At 52.2% G+C, this 21559-nt stretch overlaps 1 protein-coding gene across 1 annotated transcript; it reads right to left on the reverse strand.

Annotated features, from left to right (window-relative positions):
• Nucleotides 1-771: 771 nt before the first annotated feature.
• Nucleotides 772-21558, reverse strand: PTPA (protein phosphatase 2 phosphatase activator). Its single transcript, XM_065737534.1, has 10 exons — nucleotides 21449-21558; nucleotides 20093-20193; nucleotides 18741-18827; nucleotides 13913-14038; nucleotides 13077-13194; nucleotides 11496-11595; nucleotides 10376-10500; nucleotides 9790-9890; nucleotides 5224-5331; nucleotides 772-1069 (listed from the first exon to the last, which is right to left on the reverse strand). The coding sequence occupies exons 1-10, from the start codon at nucleotides 21471-21473 to the stop codon at nucleotides 995-997; spliced, it is 966 nt and encodes a 321-aa protein (XP_065593606.1). The 5' UTR covers nucleotides 21474-21558; the 3' UTR covers nucleotides 772-994.
• Between the last annotated feature and the right edge of the window lies 1 nt (nucleotide 21559).

Here is a 21559-nt window from a genome sequence, read left to right on the forward strand (position 1 = left end):
GTGCATGTTAAGATGCATGCTTAACCCCAAGCTGCCTTTGCTCTGGAGATGCCTCCCTAAATGGGCAGCAGAACATACTGCTTCATGGGGAAATCCATTGCTATGAGGCTGTCGCTGTAATTTATGACCAAGCAGTAGCAACCACAGCCACCTCGTGCCACTGAGGCCAGCCCAACCCCCAGGCAGCAAAGCACAGAGGAGGAAGAGGAGAGGAGAGCACAGAGGGCGAGTTGGACCCAGCTGATCCCCAAACAGCAATGAATGCATGTGAACGTGTGATGTTTTGTGCCCATTAACTACAGAGGGAAGGGAGCCTGAGCAGGCACCACGCAGCAGTCCCTGCACAGCCATTCCCACAAACCAGCTCAGACCCCACAGCCCCCTCACTTCACAAGAGGTTGTGTTGTGAAAGGAAGACCCAGGGAACCTTGCAGAAGAGATGGCATTAAGGAGGGAGGATTCAGGATCAGTTAGAGGCGGTACCCCGGGCTCCCTGCAGCTCCCCTTTCCCCACTTAAGAACCCCATGCGAGCAAACGTGTCAGCCTACAGCCACGGGCAGGCCCACCCCTCACCCCTCACAATGGTTTCCAAACCAAACAGCAACAGGAAACTTCCATGAAATTCCGAAAGGGAAGCTGCTGTTCGCAGTGCCCGGCGCACACGCACGTGCCTTCCTCCCCTCCACACCCCCTTCCCTCCTGGGAAGGAAAGCGGAGGGTTTTGCTGCCAGGCAGCCCCTCGGTGCACCCCCCCTCCACACGCAGCAGGCAGCACAGCCCCGTGGCTGCTTGTGAGACATCCTCGTGGCAGGAATTGCAGGAGGAGCCGCTCCCGCCTCCCGTGCAAGGCCGAGCGCTCTGGGTCCGCGGTCCCGATGAGGATGTGCAGGAATGGATGGGCTGTGGAGTGGGTGAGGTGATGAGGAGGGGGTGAGGGGAGGAGGAAGAGCGTCACGCTACGCCTCCGCTGCCTCGGCTCCTCCCGCCGTCTCCTTAGGACGTCACAGGCTGGATGGGGAGCAGGCTGCCGAACTTAAAGTGCTGGATCACAGGGAACTTCTCCAGGCACTGCAGGATGGGAGACAAAGAGAGGGGTGAGTTCAGCACACGTCCCCCCACCACCCACGGGCAGACAGAGCCCCGGGAGGCAGTGAGCTCAGGGCTGCTGGCTCAGCTGTGTGCCTGCCCAGGGATCAGTCCCACATCCCTCACCCCACGTTCCCAGCAGGCTCTTCAGTCCAGCAACACCTCATACCCCCTTCCTTTTAGCCAGAACCTTTTGCCTGCTGAAATTCAGGCTGGGAGCAGGAGCAGAAGAGGCGTGTTTATGTCAGCAGCTTTCTCTCTCACCACCTTCTCACTGCTCTAGCTGATCCCTTTGAAGAGCTTCACCCTACAAACCCTTTGAGAATTGCAGAAATGCACGGGGGGAAAAGGCACTCCCTCCCCAGGACGTGCCCACGCTCCAGCTCTGAGCACCATCCTGCAGCCACAAGGCACTGCCTGCACTGCACCGCAGACTCTCAGCTCTTCAACAAACAAGCACCAGCAATTTTGCTGCCACAGTTTAAGATTTATTCCCAAAGAGTCCCTGCTCCTGGAATTCCCACTCCCCTCAGAATTCCAGAGAGCAAGGATCACTGATCAACCTCACACGCTCCCAGTGAGGCAGCTCAGCTCAGAGCTGCTTTCTCCAGCTACGATGGGCTCTGTGCTGGAACAGGCACATCCCTTCTGCTCACCTCCCTGCCACAGCAGGAAGAGCAGCGACTGCAGTCAATGACCACGTCCAAGTTCTCCAAAACTTGCCTGACAGAGCTGCTCACAGCTCCATTCTTTGAGTCATTACAGATTCAGACTGCCCAAAACTCATACAGAGAATGGGATGGATTCACATCCAGACACACAAACCTCAGCAGCACGTGTGCATCAACTCAATAGCTGCAGCTACACTAACAGCAGCCTCATTACCCAGGGCTGTGCTAACCAGGAGGGCTGCAGATCTCCTCATTCTTCTACACGGGTGCTGGGGACACCGTGTCCAGCAGAAGGAAGAAGCACACCCTGCAACAATTAGGGCACATCGTCTTCTAAGCTTCCCAAACACGTCCCAGAGGTTCAGAGCAGCCACCATGTCCCAGCACAACCACAACAGCAAATCCTGAGGAAGCAGCGTGAGATGGCAGTGACATGAAGCAGTAATGGAGAGAAATGAACACTGGAGATGGTGACAGCTGGAAATGTCATCCCAACTGGTTCCACGGAGTCCCACAGAAGACCTGACTGGTTTGGACTCCTGATGGAGAAACTTTACCACCAGTGGGAAGAACAAGAATCCTCCCAGTTTAACACACTGACAGCCCAAGAAGAAACGAGCAGACAAATTTCTCTATCCATCAGGACTAGGGCAATTTTTCTGGATTATTAAAGGCACCAGGAGCCAGGGCCTTCCTGCATCACTTGCAGGTGAAACTGATGTAGCCAATGGTATCTTGACAGAGGGGACAAGCTTATTCTCTTCCTCCTGTCATCCCAATACCGTTGAAGTCCTGGCTTGAGACTCAGTTGAGGAGTTGGGGAGTAGATTCCTGCATCACGTCCAACCTTTAAAGATGGAACTGGGACCACATTAGTTACAATGGAAAGTATTTCCCATCTGACTGCAGTGGAGAAGGAAAGGTCAGGAGACTCAAAAGCAGACTCAGGGGAAAAACATCAAGGCTGCTGCTTTAACCACACTCTATTCTGTCCGTGTCTTCACTTGCCTTTGAAGGAGAGAATAAGAAAAGCCCTTGCACTTCCAAGCTAACACTTCTGCACCCATTATATTTATATTATAGATGGCCACATTTGAGATTTCGTAAATACATTGAGAAGACACGTTGCCTTGAATCTGCTCTCTGTAACAAGCACCCCAGAGTGCATGGATCCAGGCGAGAGCACACGGACATGCTCGAGCTTTGTGTTGGTTGTTTAAAGTCCTCAAGTCATCCCATAGAGGGGACAGAGAAGAGCCAAAGCATCCACTCTCCATCTTAAACAAACCAAACCTGGGAACTGCTGCACTTCTGCCAAGTAAGAGCAGGTTGTGAGTGAGCATGATTGCTGCTGCTCTGCTCCAAGTGACCGAACCTTTTGCCTCACTGCCTCCACCCAAAAGCAGCCAGCAGCAAGCACTTCCCAGTCACCACCAGACTGCTGGCTGGAGCCTCCAGCTGAGATTTCATCTGATCTAATCACAGTGCGTGATCAGAGGGTGAAGATGCAGTAGAAAGAAAGGGGTGAAGAGGAAATCTTGCTCTCACATTAACCAGACAGATAGAAAGCAATGTGACAAACCCAAACCTTTCTTCTTCCCTCCCTCCAACCCCAAGTGCTGTCACAGATCTTCATGCAGCTCAAGGCATCTGTGACAGTACATGGGGCTGTTGGCTTGCTTATCTTCTGCTAACACTGGCAGTGCCTAATTAGAGAAAGACAGCAAAGGTGAAGGCAATGCACGTGGGAACACCCAGCAGAAACACTGCTGTGTGAGGACCACGCACTTGAGATCACTCCTTTAAGATCTACAAATATCCTTGGAGCAAGAAGCTACATTTGAAGTCACACAGCATTTGAGTTCACTCAACATCTTCCATACCTTAGCCCAAATTTGTGTTCTGTTACTCTTGCCAGCAGCTTCTGTGTTCTCCTCCAACACAGCCAACATCCCTAGGCATTTCCAGAAACTCACCAGCATCAGGTTCAGCATTTCCACACAATGTCATCTACTATTTAACATAAAAAAGACCTTGTCCTGGGCACACCTAGAAACAACCATGGCCTTTCCTGCACCCTGATGGATTCCTAGAGTTGTAATGTCCCCAGAAGGCCAGGTAGATCTGCCAGCATACAGTGACCCCAAAACACCAGTGAACATGCCCTTGCTCTGTAGGCACGTCACTGCCAAGCTCCAGGAGGAGCAAACCAAGCAGTAACAGGGCACTTTGGGTACTGGTGGGGGCACCCAAACAGCACAGAACACCACAGGGTACCTGGGGAATACCCAAGGGAGAGGGAGGATCAAAGGCAGTGCTGTGGAGACTGCAGTCCTTCAGCGATGCTCTCAGGACTGGGGCTCCCCCCATGAGCCCTTTCTCTCACACCAGAGCCCCTAGTACAGGGTTCCCTGGAAGGAAGTGGTTCTGTGATGGAGCTCTGAGCCAGGGCATATGCAGAGGGGCAGCACAGAGGGACCCCTTGGGGGTCGACCCCCAGCCCTGCTCTCCTCCTGGAAGCTGGGAGGAAAGCTGAGCTGGGGGAGGAAGGAGCCAGCGGGCCTGGGAGTGACACCTCGCAGATTAGAGAGGTATGTGGCCTGGAACCTAAACACAGGATGTGAAGAGCAGAGGAAGGGCTGGGGGAGGGAGTGAGCCAAGTTCGGCACAGTTAACCCCTTTGTGCTACAGCTGCCCGCCCAGCCCTCGCCCCACGTCCCAGCAACAAACAGGAGCGTGGTTGGCTTGAGCAGAGACCACAGGGTGCAGAAATAACTCCTCCTAGCCCTACCCAAGGGGACTGGTGCACCTCTCACAGCGGGCAGCTGTGCTCCAGCAGGGATGGCATGGCACTGGCCCTGCCAGCAAGAGATGCTGCCCCTCGGCTGGTTCCTGCTGAAGGCCCAGACGTGGCCTGTCCTGCTTCCCCAAGCTCAGGGTTAGCTTGAGCAGGAAGGAGAGATAAGGGACAGCCAAAACTGCCCCCTTCTCTGGGTCATGGTTTGCCAGGAAAGCCAGCAGAGCCCATGGAGAACTGCCAAGCCACGGTGCCCACGCACTGTGTGGACAGGACCTGCAGTCAGCAGATATGAGCAGAAGGCATTCAGCTTGCTTTGGTGCTCCTGAAACATGGGATGGGGGTTTAAACAGGGTCTCCTGCAGCTGGGAAAACAGCAGTTTGGGAACCAGAAGGATGAGTGTGTGTCATGGTACCAGCCCTAACTTGGAGGGCTGAGACTTGTACAATGGAAAGACAAGAAATGGCAAAAGTCACATCTCAAAGAAGGGCCATTTTGGGACTGGTTTTGGGGCAAACATCAGGCAGGCAGGAACCTTCTGGTCAGCAGCACCAAAGGTCACCAAGCCAGGCAGCAAGGAGCACAGCTAGCTGTGACAGGCTCCTGCACCAACAGGCACGAGGTGCAGGCAGCAAAGAGCCAGCTTCCCCCTGCCCACAGTCCTCACCTCTGCCTTGTACATGCGGATGAGGCCCTGGTTGACCTTGGACCAGGAGGGTACAGCACTGATGTTCCAGAGCTGGTTGGAGTGCTCAGCGAAGGGACCCGTCTTCATCTGAAAGAGAGCAGAGGGCTGAGGAGCAGGGCCATGCAGGAGCTGCACACCAGCAGTGACTCACGCTCACCAAGCGAGCATTCCCCCAGCCCTGTGATTCACGTGCCAGCCACCTCATCGTGCTGCCCCTCCCTCCCTCCTGCTGCAGCCACAGTGCACGAAGCTCTGCTGCTCCAGCTCCCCACCTCCCTGGTGAAATTAAGCCTTTTCCTGCCACACTTCTCTAATCAAACCTCCCTATGCACACCCCCCCTGCGTTATAAAACCCCACATAAGTCCTGTTCTCCCTCCAAGTAGAGTTTGGCTTAATGCTGTTCCTATTCTACCCAGAAACCTCCCTGTTCAGCACTGCTGGGCTTTCCAAGAAAATGACTCATTCCCCATTCAGATTAATGAACAAGCAGCAGAGACAACCACCACTGCCTTCCCTGCATGCAGAGGGCAGCACAGGTCAGCAGCAGCCCCGTGCCCACACGTGCAGAGGAGGGGATGCACTGAAGCCCCACTCCAAACAGAGCTGCAGCTCGCTTGCTCGCAGCACACACCTCGCAGTGTTTTTTTGTTTAAGCACTCTGGTGTTCCTCCTCCCAGGAAGAGGGGTGTGGAGGAGGGAGGGCACGGGGGAAGCTGCAATCAGGGATGGTTGCATGCAGATTCCCTTGGTAGCTTTTTCTCCTCTTCTCCATGAACAAAAACAGACCCTCGGGGAGAGGAAGAAATATAACACAGCCTCTCTGAGCGAGCAAAGTTCCCATGACATCAGAAACCACAAGGCCGAAGCTCACGCTAGAAAGGAGCATGGGGAGAGAGGAATCTCTTGGACTCTTGCTCTCTGTTCCAACAACCCACTCCTTCCCTCCGTGCACACACAGGCCTGACATGAGGGTGGGAAAACAGCCTTCAAACACAGTGCTCTAAAATGAAGCAAGGCTGCTCAATTCGTTTTGGGTAACTGCTGCTGCCCTTCTACAAGGTCTGTGTGGCATCAGCTTGCAGCAGAAAAAGAGAGGAGGAAAAGAGGGGAGGGAAAAAAACCCATTACCTGGAAGACAACATGCCTCAAGCAGGCTGACCTCGGGCTGCAGCTGTTTTGTACAGACCTGTCCCCATTCCCCTCTATGGCTCTCACAAGCAGGGGAATGAGTGATGAGCCGCTGAGCCGTCCCCGCTTCCCTCCACCATGCATGTTTCCCTTGCAGATACAAGATGAAACGTGCAGATAGACAAAGCACAACATCACTCGACAGAGCTGGCGTGCCATCAGGCAGGAGGATCTGGCACTGCTGGGCACCACACTACAGGGCTGCACGTGGCAGGGGAGCAGGGAGCACGCGTGTGGCTGAGCCCCATGTGCTGGGCAGCTCGGTGGGCACAGAGCTTCTCCTGGTGAGGCTGATTTGATGTGTTTTGATGCCAAACCTTCCTCCAGCATCGCCATCCTTTGCATGGGCACAGCTTGCAGCAGCCCTCACGTGCACGCTTTGCTTTCCTGCCTGCTCCTGAGCAGACTAGCAGGGAGCAGAGAGCTCGGCCAGCCGGCCCCACACAGCAGCCCTGCTGGCTCTGTGAGCCCCTGGCACAGCTGCGACCGCAGCCCACCGGACCCTTCGTGCCCAGCAAGGGGAGGTATGGCTATTGTTTCAAAGTGGGGCGGAGGGGAGAAAGGGGACGAGGGAGAAAATGAGCTCCTTCCACCCACAAAGGGAGAAGAGGGAGAGAAACGGAGCGAGCTGGGGGGAGCGAGAGCGGCAGCGAGCGCGCTGCAGTCCCGCAGTGACCCCAGGGGAACGGAGTGAGTCAGAGCAGCCATATTGAGCAGGAAATTACTCACAGACGCTGCGTTCCTGCCTCTCAGTTCCCAAGAGAATCAGCCTTTTGTAAATGGTTCCTCTGTCAGTAACTGGGGGAGGGGGACGGCTGAAGCTGCGCTTTCCTGTCAGCTCCTTCCCTTCCAGCCGAAACCCGAGCCCTCCCTTCCCAAACCTCCAAATTTAGAAGCCAGATTGAAGATGAAATTCTTGCTGCCTGCCCTGGGCTCTTAAAGCAACACTGCCCTGGCCGCTGTGTGCCTCTGCACGTCGCCTGCAGGAAGGTGCCCAGGGGAGCAGCCGCTTCCAGCAGGCTTTGCTTGCAGTGGGGTCAAGAGCTGGCAGCCTTTGCTCTGGGTTTTGTCCGATGCTGTGCTGTTTTTGCCATCCCCAGAACCCCTCCTCACGTTCAGAGCACGGGACCAGGCAGGACCCCACCACAGCCGCAGCACTGGTGGCTCCATCCCGTGCTGAGATGGTCCCAAACCAACCTCACACCGTCGGGCATCTCCCTGCAGCCTGCTTCGGCAGAACAAGGCGACAGCAGGGGACAGCTCAAGCCCCAGTCACCCTCATAAGCCTCCCATTCAATGCTCAAGCATTAAAAACACCCCTCAGATTAGCCACCAAGGGCCAGCTTGCATCAGGCTTGCTGCCGCGTCCGTGCGCGGTGGGGTGGTACTGCAGGGCGGAGGTTTCAGCGGGTTCAAACTGGACATCATCTCACTGTTACTTTAAGAGTCTGAGGTTTAAATATACACGTGGCGAACACCACCACGGCGCACATTCACATCCCTGAAACGTCACCCAGAGGCTGAGAAAAATATCTGCTCGGGAGAATATTGTCTTGGTTGAAAGAAAACAACGCAGCCTGCTCACAGCTCGCTGAAACAAAACCCTGCTCGGGTAGTAGAGCCTCCCAGACCCACTGCGGGAGATCTGCTGCAGTGTTTGCTATTGGCTCAGCACCTTTACAGGAGAGCTGTTTTCACATGAAGAGCTCAGAAGAAAATCGTGTCGTTCCCTCATGAAGATCATTAGTCCCTCTACCTTCCCCCCCACCCCTCGGCTATTTTGTGTTTTGTTGTTGGGTTTTGGAGAGGAAGCACTCAGGGCTGCCCCAGCCCCCCCTAGCGGCTGGAACAAACTTTCTGGGCATCGGAGGGAGGAAAATCCCATTTTAAAAAGCAAAATCTTTACAAAAACAACAACAACAACAAAGGAACAGCGCTTGCACGAACACAGATTGCAAACATTACACGTCTGACAATGCAGGCTGTGGCAATCCCTTAGTGGCTCACACTGGAGAGGAGGCTTCCCTGCCACCAGGTGGCACTGAGGAACTCGACAGAGAAACTCCATGGTCCTGAAGGAGCTAACAGACAAGTGACAGCACTTCTTAAAAATGCCTACTGAAAATGAACCTTTCTGCAGGCAAAAGTGGACTGACCTGAAGCAGTGTGGTGCCGTGGATTTTAAACTGTACACGTCACCTGTGTACTGCAGAATGTTCTGCATGCTTTTCCATTTTTTAACAGGCTACTGCTCAGTCTGGATAGTACAGATGAAGAAAACAAAATGCATCTTCGTTCCCACTTCCCCCAAGGATGAAGCAGGAACAGATTTCCTGCCCCTAGCTCAGTCTCTTCACCACCCACAGCACAATTTAACTCTGCACTGAAGGTTAAATCCTGCAAGGCACTAAGCACTGATAAACCCGACTGGATTCAGCACCACTTGATGCTGCTCCTCCTGGGGTTTGGGCCAAAGGCTCCTATGAAAATTTCCTACATGAAAGGCTGAGTTCATGCTCCATAACCTCCCTTCTCATCTAATTACTAAACAGAGAAGCAAGGAGGGGGAAAAGGGAACAGAACAAAGGGGCAGAACCGCACTCTGTCCTTCAAAATTAATCCCATCAACTCCTTGCCAGAGACAGGAAATCCCTCGCTGCAACAGAGCACATGGTTCTCACTGTCCCTGCCCAGACCATGCAGCAAGGTGGACAGGAAAAACACAGCCAGCTGAGGGCAGGAAACCCTAAACTCCCTCACTCAGAAACACTGCTGGTGGTTGGCAGCACACTGAGTATCAGCAGTCCCTTGCCCAAGGGCCCTGGAGAACCTGAGCAGAAATATACTGCTGATAGTGGTCCTGATAACAGCTGGACTAACCTCAGTGTTGTCTCTCCTCCAGATTGTTCACTCATCTAATGGAGCATCTGCTCAGATCTCAAGGAGAACAAACTGCACAGAGGTATGGGAGCCTGCCCTAAGCAAAGGGAGGCACAGGCAGTGCCCAAGGACTGGAGGGAAGGGAGGTTATCTTGGCAAGCCCAGCTGTTCTGCAGCTCCCACTTCATCCTTCCAGCACGCTTACTAGCACCAGTCTTCTCCACCCAAGTTCCCACTGGCTGATCCGAGGCTATTTGTTTGCTCTTGTTACAGCTCCCTTCAATAGCAATCCACAGCCCATCTCTCCTAATCACACCTTCCCCTCACTATTCCAGTTTCAACTCATTCAAGGAGAGCACCTCAGACTCAACAGTGATTCTTCTGCACAGCTCCATTCCAGCAAAGGTGGAAGAGAAAACCAGAGCCAGAGTTAGCTATCTAGTATGAGAAGAACTTCCCTGTGGGAAAAACCTCACCTCTGTAATGAAGAGGATGCACTCCAGGAACATGAAGTCCTTATGGTTTTCATTTACCACCTTCTCATCAACAAAGTGTCGAGGCTCCAGATTTGGATGGTCTGAAAAGAGTAGAAGACAATAGGAAGTAACCTGTATGACATCCCCTTCTGAGACCAAATTCAATCAGCTTTTGTCCAGTCCCTCTTTCACAAGAAAACTCTCCCACCAGAACTCTTCAGAAATCAGCACCGAGCTGCTGCCTTCCACCTCATCTCCAGCATCTCAGCAGTGAAACTGATAACCTCCCAGGGCAGAAAACGTGTATTCTAGTGCCAAAAACAGGACTCTCCTCTCAAAAAGCTTGTAGTCATTGCAACAAAGACAGATGTACTGTACGTGGAAGCTTTCCACCTCCTGAACTAAGCAACTAGCTTTATTTGGAAACCTGAGAAAAAAAAATCCAAGCCTCAAGCACTCTGCTGCTGTATTACACACAAATTTGACACATTTGAATTTAAAAGTCAGACTCAAGCCCCATTATCATTGCAACCTAGACAGACAGGGCAGAGGGCAGGCTGGGACATGAGCAGATTTTTATTAGTACCTATCAGCTGGGAACTGCCCCATATGAAAGGTAGAAACTGGAAGTCATCCAAGCCCCAGACGCCCTGGCTGCCGGCAGGTTCCATCCTGTAGGTCTTCTGAAGTTTTCGCATCACTTCTAGGTACCTGAGACCAAAGAGAGGGAAGAGTTTAGACAAGGCTGTCTCCTGGACTCCAGACACAAAATCCAGATTTCTCTCTTCACAGAACACACGGGGGACTCAAACAGAACATCCACTCTTGCAGGGCTCCAAGCCCACTTTTGAAAAGCACAGATCAGGTATAACAGCTGAATGAGCATCAAAAGTTGGTCCTGGGACAGAGCACATGGCCCACATTAACAGAAGGGGAATGATGAGTTTCCAGAGCAAGGCCCATTACGATTAAGTTGCAATCAATGAACATTCATCTCTATTCAAACAAGCTTTCCAAACCTTTGTAGCTAGATGGAAAATTAAACCTATTGAAGGAGATCGTTTTCATGCCACTGATGCAACTTGTGTTAGATCTCTGGACTCTACATCCAGTGGTTTCATCACTACCAACTCCACTGGAAACACATCTAGAGGAGCAGTGGAAGTCTGCCAGCCTCACAGATTACTCTTTTTAATGCCTGAAGAGATGTAACATCATCTGATCAGATATTCCTGCCTATCACAAATCACAGCACTTCATCCAAATATCTTTCCAATGCTCAATAACTTTGCAGAAAGGCACACGGGCTCTAACAGAGGATGTGCTATTACCTCTTTTGAGGAGGGTTACAATGGGTTATCATATACTCTGTTCAAAAGCACATCTGCTTCCTAAATCCGTCTTCACTTTTCTCACTTCACCCTTCTTGTGTAGGCCAGAAAACCCTTCAGCACTTGTGTTATGCACAGAAGGCCCTCATTTTATGCAGCTCATATCCCTGGAGGAGGATCTCCTTATAGCTTCTCACTTCCAAATGGGTGTGGACGAGAGGAAGGAAGGACCACAATCTGCCCAACCTACAGGAGTACCTTGCATAGAGCAGGTGGTAGTGTCTCATACATCTCAGACAGCTGGAAGGGGACCATGTCTGAGATCTGCCCTCAGATAGCCCAATGCTTCCAGCCCTTCTCCTTCTGGTATCTCACCTGTTAAATACTTTAAAGACAATGGCCATCTGGTCATCCACTCTGAGAACACCAATTTTGCAGAGGCAGCAGAGAAAGGCTGCAAATGCAGCTTCATGCCCTAAAGCAAAAAGAAATTAGATGTGACACTGGTGCTTCTGGTCCCAAAGACAACCTTAAGGTGAATACAAGAGAAAAAGCCCCAGCCAGCTGTCCCTAAGGTGCTGCTTTATCCTATTATGACAAGAGCTGACAGTGTTTCATCCCTACACAGCACCCACCCGAAGTAAGGCTTCTAGATATTTATAAGGTGGTAATTAACTTCAACAGAAAAGTTCTTGAGGAAATACAGCTCCAAGTGGGGGTGCTGGGGGCAAGGCAGGGCCCTCCCAGGAGCTCAGCACAGCAGGGGATGTGGAGCACTGCAGAGTCATCTGCTCAGAGGATATGAGAGAACCTCACAACTGCAAGTAAACAGGTTTCCTCCCACTTAAAAATATCTGTGTCGGAAGGATGCAGATCCCATGATGCTGGCAGGAACAGTCCGTCCCAGAAGGTACTGGGATCTCTGGCTGACCCTCTGCAGTTTGGTCCTCCAGCTAACAGCAGGGAAAAGAAACAACCAGCAAAATCAGAGCAATGTCTTTTTTGTGGAAAGGACCACAGAAAAAGGAAAAGTACAAGGTCAGCAGCTCCACACAGTAAAGAAGCGCAGCTCCCAGTGTAGGGACAAAGTACATCCGTGTTCCAGTTGCTCTCAGCTAGAATGTGGGACACTTGCTTGGGACAAGCAGGAGGGGAGCAAAGGCTGAAATTCCTTCCCTGGGCTGACAAAATCCCAGCCTGTGGGTCCTTTTTCAAAGACAACATCTCCCCCTGGTGCCGGTGAGCTGCAGCTTTCCTAGCAAGCACTGCTCAACTTCCAGCTCTTCATCCTTTTACACCTCCCTTCTTTCTTTTCCCTCCCTACCCACATCTGAAGTCATGTTTCCTTGTATCCAGCCTCCTACTCTCCTGCCATTTGGTGAGGACACCTGTCTCAGCACATCTGTCCTCCAGACAGAGGAGCAGAGCATGCAATAACCACATGGTTTCAAACCAAAGATTCTGCATTTAGGTCTAACTGAAGCCAGTGTGGTTACTCCAGCCTGCAATTCAGTATCTTCTCAGGTTCAAAATGCTTCAATGTTCAGATAGGAAGTCCCTCCCTAAGCAGCAATGTCACCTCCAAGGAGCACCAGATCCCAGGACACTTCCTGCTGACTATGACCTTGCTTCCATATCTATTTCCAATGTAAGCAGTTACATTTTATTCCTTTAAGTTTCCTGCTGTGGATCAGCTGCACACACTGCTATATGCAGTAAAGCTATTCCTACTGTTCATCCCAGAATGGCTTGCACAGCTCGCCTCGTTTCCTTGGAGGAGACAGGTGAAGGGTGTCATAACCCACAATGAACGTTAGGGTGAGGGAGAAAGTGTTCATACCAAACTGACACCAAAAAAAAACCTCGCTAAAATATAGCTAAATACACCCAGCACCAGGCTCCAAAGGGTCACTACCCAGAGGAGACCAATCTCAGCCATTGGCTGTGCTCAGGTACCTGTGCCATAATCAATGCGGGTAGAGTTCCCCACGGATTCTTTCAGGTACACAGCCACTTCTGGTGCAGCATTGGCCAAATGCTTCGGGATCACTGTTGCCACCAAATTTTCTGCTTCCTGGAAGACATAAAAGACTCCCCCAAGTGAGTACATCTGTCACAATCCCCAAGGGCAAGTCAGTGCTCACACACTGATGCAGAGGGGCAAGCTGCAACAGTGCACTCCTCCAAAGGCAAGAGCTGGCATGACAGAGGAGAGAATTTGCCTATTCTAGAAGCAGAGATGGAATAATTCTGGGAGAGCTCTTCCTAACACTTATCCAGGCCACGCATATCATGCAGAGGAAAAAAAAACCATACATCAGCTCAGTTACCCACTGGCTCACCTACAGGACCAATGCATTAACAGAGCAGCAGACCACTTGCAAAAGGATATTCGCATTCTGCTTGGACCCTGTGCCATCTCCAGAGCTTGGTGCAGGGCGTGCACTTTGAGCTAAAGAAAGTCAAGCAGTTCCACAACCTTTCTCTGATCTTCTCTGTCAACTGTTGGCTAATAGTTACAAAGCAAAGGTCTTCCTTGGGCTTGAAGGACCCCAGAGGCTGATTCAGGACTTGGAAACTCATCAGAGAGCATTTACACGAACAATGCATCTCATAAGAGGTCAAGGCAGCACCAAATCAGGAGGAAGTGATAAATATCAAGAGATGGATCCTTCACAGCTTATGTGCACAACTCCTTTGGAGACTGCTCAGCTACCACACAACGATGGAGCCATTCTGCTTCCCCTGCTGAACATGTTACCCTTCACATCACATATGAAAGACATGCTCACCTGGTCTAGTTTGGCGTACCAAGTCCTGAAAGCTTTGTTCCCAAAGCGAGAAGGTTGATCCACTGGCGGGGTTTCATCGATCCATCTGTCAAGGGTGTTCAGAAGAGCCACCAGTTTTTCAATTGGCTACAGAGAGAAGGAAGATGACATGGTGACATGAAACAGAGCAATCCCTCAGGTTCCCACATCTCTGCCCTGGCTTGGAATTGCTGAAGCACACTCTACCCTTCCCAAGGGTGGTAAGCAGGAACGGGATGTGCCAACTCTCCCCAAAATGCAGAAGGGCCAGGCAATCCTCCCTCCCCTCAGATCAACCCAGTACAAAGCCCAGCCTGAGGCAGTCTCTCCAGTCGCCCACACAGCCTTTCATCAGCTGCAACAGTACTATGCTCTGAAACCTCAGGGAGAAGTGCTAAAGCAAGTTCCTAGATGTAGGACATGCAGGAGTGAGTAGCAGGGAAGTGCCAAATGATTCAGGGACCTCCAACAAAACTCAGCCTCTGCACCTTTAGGGACCTGTGTGCCTCACACAGCACATACAGGTACAGTCTCACCGGTGGCTGATCGTGTGATCTTGCAGGTAAACTTCCTTTCTCAAGGCCTCTAATCCTGCCCTGGAGCATCTCAGGAGCCAGGATTTGCAGAGAAGGTGTTTGCATTTGTACAGCACCCAGCACAGCAGGACCAAATCTCAATTCAGCATTCTTAGAGCATCCACATTGCTTCAAACTTGCACCAGCGAGACTGCTAAGGCAGCTCCAACCCTGTGATACCCATGGCACACTGCACCGTGCAAAAAAAAAAACAGGCAAAATGCAGTCCACCCCAAGGATGACAGCCTGGCTTGCCCACCAGCAGTCTCATCAGAGCATGGATGAGAAGCTCTGGGTTCTAAGAAGAATGTCTCAGTATAACCACAATGCTGATAGGAAAAGAAAGACAACAGCAAGGGAACAGAGCTAATTTCTTGCATCCAGTGCTAGAAGGAAAAAGTGAGAAATGTGCATAGAACTTAGGAGAGAGTGACCAGAAAAGGCACACCAGCAGCCACAAAAGAAAAGAAGCGAGATCCAGAGAGCCACAGGCAGGACAGTATGGTGTCTCAAGGACTGCAGGCCACGATTTAAGAAGCTTCAAGCAGTTTTATTAGGAGTCTCCGCTGACAACCCACGGAGCCTGCCAGAGGGTCTGGGATTCTCCTTGCCTAAATGCAAGCAGCCAGAGAGACATCAGATGCCACAGCAGCTGGCCGGGCCCTGGGCAATGTAGGCTCCTCTGTCTCAAGAGGAGAATCCTCCTTCAAGGGGACAAAGAGGACAGCAGAAGCGGCGGCTGGTTTGACTTTGCTGGAGGCATCGACCGTGTGAAGCTGGCTGGTCTCCTGGGCTGTGGTTCAATTCTTTCTGCTGCCTGCCGGGAGGACGAAGAAAGAGCCGAGACCAGCAAGTTTCCAGCCCTTGAAGTGCCACTCGAAGGGGGTGGGGAGGAGAGAGAGGCATGGCCACACTGGACGGAGATCCCTGTCCCCTCTGATCCCAGGAGAAACAGCCTCACAGCAGCAGTCTCCCTCTGGCAGGGCTCCTTGGAGCTGAGGACGTGGTGGGATCAGAGAGTGGGGATGGGGCTCAGGAAGGACACAGATGCACTCAACCCACAGGAGTTCAGCGTTTGGCTGATAAGTAAGGCCAGGGGCTGAGAGGGAGGGCAGCACCCCAACTGAGCACACCAGGAACACAGAGGACCCAAGCACAAATGTGCTGAGGGACAGAGGTGCCCTGGGGAGGCTGCACGTTTGTGCCAAGGACTTGCACAGAGCCAAGCAGCACAGCCCTCTTTGCTTCAGCCCCCTGCTGCCCACAATGCTGCGGAAACCCAGCACCACCCCACGGCAACGGGTCGGCTTTGGACTCAGCTCTATCCCTTCCTGGCTATTGCATTCCCCTCCAATTAAGCAACAGCATCCTCAGCACTGGGTTGCATTAAATAATTAAATCGTGATGGTGATTTATCCGCCGGCACCAGCAGCTCATTACGAGCAGCTCCCGTATTTCAAACCCCACTCAGCGAGCACTCAGAGCTGCCTGGATAAATGGTTGCTGAGGACAGCTCCTTCCCCCTCCCCAGATCTGCCCGCAGGCCTCGGGGAGCACAGAGTCCAACCTCCCCTTCCCCACTCACTTGCTTTAAAAGGATTAAAAAGCACAGCCCCACCGAACGCGGGTGAGCAGGACCCAGCTGCCGGCTCAGCCGTGCCAATAAATAATTAAAGAGATGCGGCTCGGTTTGGGCTCACGGCCCTTTGAAAAGGGGTTATTAAAAGCAGCAGATCCCATTGTCCTGTAGAGGAAACTTGTGCAGCCGGGGCTGACCCCAGCAGGGGGAGGGAGGGAAGCAGCGGGGCTTACGGGAACACAACCATCAGCACCACTGCAGCCCTGTTTTGCCTGGCTGGGTTTTTAAGCTCTATTTTTTGCTTTACCTTTCCAGTGATCAAAGCAAGGGCAGCTGCCGCCGCATCCCCCCCCCCCCCCCCCCCCCTCGCTCTCTTTGCTCTTCCTGTTGTGCTGATTTCGCATTGCCTTGACCCTGAGTCTGCTGCCAGTCCCAAAGGAGAGCTGCAGAGCCTTGTGCAGAGCAGAGACCTGTCAGCACCACTGAGCAGGGGCAGGAGGAGGTGCTGCGGAGGGATCAGAGCAGCCAGGGCAGCTCATACCCTACCAGAGAGGGGAGCTGCTGAAACTGGGCATTTGCTGCTTCCCTCTGGAGAGCAGAGCAAGCCATGAGGCCAGCCAGCTTCTCCCAGTGCTGCTGGGCAGTGGGCTGCTGAAAGGGATGCTCTGCCCTTTGCATGGCCAACATTAACCTCTGCCTTGCTGCACTGCTGCTCTGAGCAAAGTCGCAGCTCTGAAAGCCTGCTGCAGGCTGCAGCCCAGCACCTGCTGCACGGATCCCCACGTGAGAATTACTCCCTGCACGAGAAGACAGGTCACAGCCTGTGGATGTCACAGCCCCTGCCAGATATAAAGCCACATTCCCACCCAGCTACTGCTACTTGTCAGAAGTCTCCAGCAAAACTCTGGATTTCTCAGCAGGAGCAGAGCGAGCTCAGTCTGTCTCAGAAGAGGCAAAGCCCCCAAAGGACCAGGCTCTCACTCCAGCAGACAGTTTGCTACTGACACACACCACTACAGAACCTATTAAGCTGTCTCTTTCAAAGCAGAACAGACCATGCTTGCTTTCTTCCGTGGCAAAGCAATACTGCAAGTCGCAGAGAGGATATGCAATCAGCAGAAAGGATTCCAGGAGGTCACTGCCAAAGGAAGGCGTCTCCAGCATTTGATCAGGGAGGAAGATGGGACGGCACAAAAGCACATCAGCAGCAGGCACGGCAAAAGAGAAGAAAGCAGAGCAGAGATGCAAGCAGAGGCCACAAGGGGCTGAGCCTTTAAAAGCAAAGATAAGCAGTTTGATCTACAAACAAACCTGCGTGAACAGGCAGCCTCATCAACAAGGCGACCCAGGGGATGCTCCACCTGTGCCTCCTGTCAGGGGTTACTGCTGTCCCCCATGTGAGCAAAATGGGACACGTTCCCTGCCACATCCCCAGCAGCCAGGACCACATCTCGTTTCTCTGCCTGTGCTGGGGGTGGATCAATTCACCTCAAGAGGGACCCGCTGCACAGACACAGCCTGACAGCCTCTTCCAAGGGGCTGCAGGAAGGGGGATTTTTTCTTCCTCCCTTTGACTCATTTTTAATGCTTTGTTTCCCTAGAACTGCTCTATGAATGAGCAAGACTGTGACAAAGACAAAACTCAAAGGTGAAATACAAACAGTGGAAAGCAAGAGTGGCATTTGACAGCACATTCTACCGAATTAAAGGAACAAAAGGTGGACACAAAGCCTGTTAGAGAGGCATTCATTATCCCTGATCCCCCCCATGAAGCACAAGCAAAGTTTCTCATTCACACATGGGCTCCTTGAAGGGAAGGCCGGACTTTACATGCCTATTTCAGACATAAATGGCTAGGTTAAAGATCGTTGTAGGCTGCCTTCCCACACAAGAATGAATCTATAAACACACAGGCCCAGCCTGCTTCCCATTTCCCCCAGATCTTCTCTAGCCAGACCGTTCCCAGCTGTCTTGCACAGCTGTGATAAGCTTAAACAGTAAAAAGATACCAAAGAATCTCATTCCAACACAGAACAAGGGAGGAGAATTCAGCATGCAACATGGAAGCACAGCCAGCAGCCAGCATGTGCTCTGCAGATCACTGCAGCACCCATAGTGACCTCAGAACAGCCATACATGTGGCTGGGGGAAAGGCAACAGTAGCAGGGAGGACATCCTCCCTCCCCTCTGGCATCCCCTCTGACTCCAAAACGCTATGCCATGCCTCTGATAAGGTGAAAGGACATTAGAATTGGCCCAGCACCACTCAGATGAGGTGGCACAGAGAGGCAGTGGGTGATGCAGGAGCAGTACAGACTTGTCTGCCAAGAGGAAGTATCACTGTTCAATCCCTGGTTAAAGCCAGACTGAAAAAGCAGGGCCAAAACACATCCTTTCTGCACCTTTCTTTCCATCACCAGTTTCTGACCACCTGTGTAGCTTGCTCTATTTCCTACCAGCAAACATACAGAGACTCTGCACCAGGAGGGAGCACCACAGGCTGACATGTATGTCCCCAGACACAGCCCAACTGTACTTATTCTCCCAGGTAAGTTGTCAACTCATCTCTTGCTTAGGAAGCATTCACTGTAGAGACCAAAATAAAAATAAATAAATCAAAAGCAGCATAAAAGGAGAAACAAAACTCTTCTCCTACCTCTGAAACGTTGTATTCACAGGTCAGTTTCCTGCCCTTGACACCCTCGTTCAGAGTGAGGATGAAGCCCATGTAATCTGCATATGCCTGCAAACACATCCACAAGAGCATGGCGTCAGTGAGTACCCACGGTCTGTTTGAATAAGCACTGCGGTGTGAGAGCACTCCCACACACCAAGAGAGTCTTCCCCAGAACACAGCACTGCTTTCTTGGAGACAGCCAGGGCACAGGGCTTGCTGTGAGGGTACTGCTATTTTTGGCAGACCTTGAAGGCAGATGGTGATTGCACCAAGAACTCTGCATCACTGAAGAAAATTAGAGAGAGAAGAATTCTAAGAAAGCTCAGACCACCCCTGAAACCTTTCCCTTAGCTCTCTGCCTCCTACCAGGTCAAATTCAAACTCCCTGAATCTCAGCGGTGTCCAAACACACACTGCTTCTCCCAGACCTGTCATAATCTCCCCTTTCCTCCTCCTGTTCTCCTGTGTACGTGCATGATGGAGAAGTGAGAGCCCAAACTCCTCACTGCTGTGCCTTTGAAGTATCACATGCAGAACTGTTCAGTAGCTCCATGTCTGTGGTTAGACTAGTGGTTAGACTAGCACACTGCCAACTCTCACTCCTTGGGCCACTCTCACACAGAAATCCTGAGAAGAGCAAGTCCTCAATCCCAGAAGATTTAACAAAGGGAATTGTAATCCCAAGTTTGCTAGAGAGCTGGCTACAGTTTAAGATTCCCATAAGACATTAAGTAAGAGCTTGTTCCTAAACAGCAGGACCAACAGGAGAAACAAGTCTAGGCCGTCACTGCTACCTCTCTAAGGCAGAGGACAGAGAATCTGCCTGTTCTACCAGCCCCACATACACTGTAAACAAAAATTATCCAGGAAATTGAAGGCTTTGGCTCTAGAGCCCTTTCCAGTACAGCGTGGTGGGAATGCACCAGGAACCAACCCACTCTGATGTTGTAAGAGGGCAGACAGCTGGATCACACTTCGAGTTCAAAAAGCATTGGGTAAACACAGTGCATCACAATATACAGGTTACGTGGGGTGAAATAGTTACCACTTGGCCTGTTGGTAGGGAGCAGTAATAATTCTTACACAACTGGTCTCCCCCAACCTTCGGGCTCTCCCTGGCTCACTCCTTTGAGCATTTGGCTGCCATCTCCACACCTCACTGCCAAATCATTTTCCTACAAACAGGCAGCAACTTGTGCTTTAACACATCAGTTATTTTGCCAAGGCTTGCCCAAACCTGCTTTACACCAAGTGGGGGTTACCAGTTCAGACCCAGCTGCCACTGTAACATAATAAGCACTTACCAGTTTTCCCTGAGCCCACAGACATACCTGAGAGCGCTTCCACTTGCCCATGTCTGCAACCATGTTTATCTCCTTCCTGGGGATCATGAAGTTCTGCTGGAGGGGAGGAGCCATCTCCTCCGAATTGCCTGGGAGAGGCAAGAAAGAGGTGAAGTAGAGGCAGTGGAGGAGAAGCAATCCTCAAGCCAATCCTTTCTTAGAAAGCAGCATTAATTCCCCAGGAGACTGAAAGCAACCAAACCCATCCCAGCCTGTGCCTTTACCTCACCAAGTCCTGCTCACCAAACTGTACCCTCCCATTCCCCAAATAACATTTCCCTTGAGGACACTTCAGCAGGTTGCATTATGTTCACTGCCTCTACTAAAGATGCATTTCCCGTCCAGACAGAGAAGCCTGCAGGAGCCAGCACTGACAGCATCCACCTGGTTTCATTATTTCTAGGGCGAACAAGCCTCAGGTCATGCTGAAACACAAAACTTTCTTCACAAACCACCTGTTTTCAGGGAGCTAAGCCTGAGCTGCATTCCCCTAAGAAGGGAAAATTCCTGCAAAGACAACACAAAAGCGACTCAGTAGATGGCAGCCCAGAGCAGCACTCCCCATTCCAGAAGTGCTGAGGTTCGGAGGATGCTGGGACGCAGCACCTTAAATCTGGAGGCTACGAAGATCACTTAGAGGCAATTTGCAGTCATTTCTGTAAGCACAACTTCTACTACAGAATCACAGACTATCCCGAGTTGGAGAGGACCCACAGGGATCACCGGGTCCAACTCCTGCCTTCACAGGGGACCGCCCCGCAGCACAGTGCACAGCAGATGGCTGTTAAAGAAACCAAGGGCCGATGTGAATTCATGTTTTCTACCAGGGCTGTTCCATTCACCAAATGAACCCCAGAAAGCCTGCAGGTCTATGTCTGCTCAGCACCGGTGGCTTCAGAGACCGCTCTGCACAGCGCAGTGCTCCATGACACACAGCATCAAAACGGAGCTCCCTGAAATACCACCAGGAGCCAAGGCGTGCACGGCCGGGGACCAAAGCCCGGGGAAACACAGGTTGAAAGAAACAGACGTGAGGATGAGAGGGACACATGCACGGGCTGAACAAGAAGCCGCGCGCCTCTCCTCCAAAAAAAGAAACCAGCCAACAGCTCAGGGCCACCGCTCCGGAGCCCCTTTTAAGAGCACTGTCCGAACACGGGCGCGGCAGAGCCCTCAGGGCCGAGGTTCCCCGGCACACCCCGCCCGGGTCGGAGCTGCAGGCCCCGGGCGCGGCTCGGTCCGCCCCGCTCGCTTCAGCCACCGCACTGCGGATGCTCAGCGTGGATCCCGCAGCCGTGAGAGGAGCCCCGCGGCGCGGCCCCCGCCCGCCGGCCCTGCCCGCACCTGCCCGCCGCTCGCTCTCTGCCATCTTCCCGCAGGCCGCCGCCGCTCTCGCCTCTCACCTCTGACCCCGGAAGCCGAGGCCACCGGCGGCCATCTTTGAGCCGGGCACGC

This window comes from Cyrtonyx montezumae, unplaced genomic scaffold (assembly GCF_038088225.1).
Source record: "Cyrtonyx montezumae isolate F1298 unplaced genomic scaffold, pur_monq_1.0 scaffold_20, whole genome shotgun sequence".
NCBI lineage: Eukaryota > Metazoa > Chordata > Aves > Galliformes > Odontophoridae > Cyrtonyx > Cyrtonyx montezumae.

Excerpts from the sequence above, each read along its gene's own strand:
- PTPA (XM_065737534.1), bottom strand. The coding sequence starts at position 21,473 with ATGGCAGAGAGCGAGCGGCGGGCAG. Across the intron at positions 11,596-13,076 it reads CCGCATTGATTATGGCACAG|GGCATGAAGCTGCATTTGCA; the intron begins GTACCTGAGCAC and ends TTTTTGCTTTAG. Across the intron at positions 1,070-5,223 it reads TCCGCATGTACAAGGCAGAG|TGCCTGGAGAAGTTCCCTGT; the intron begins GTGAGGACTGTG and ends CCCATCCTGCAG.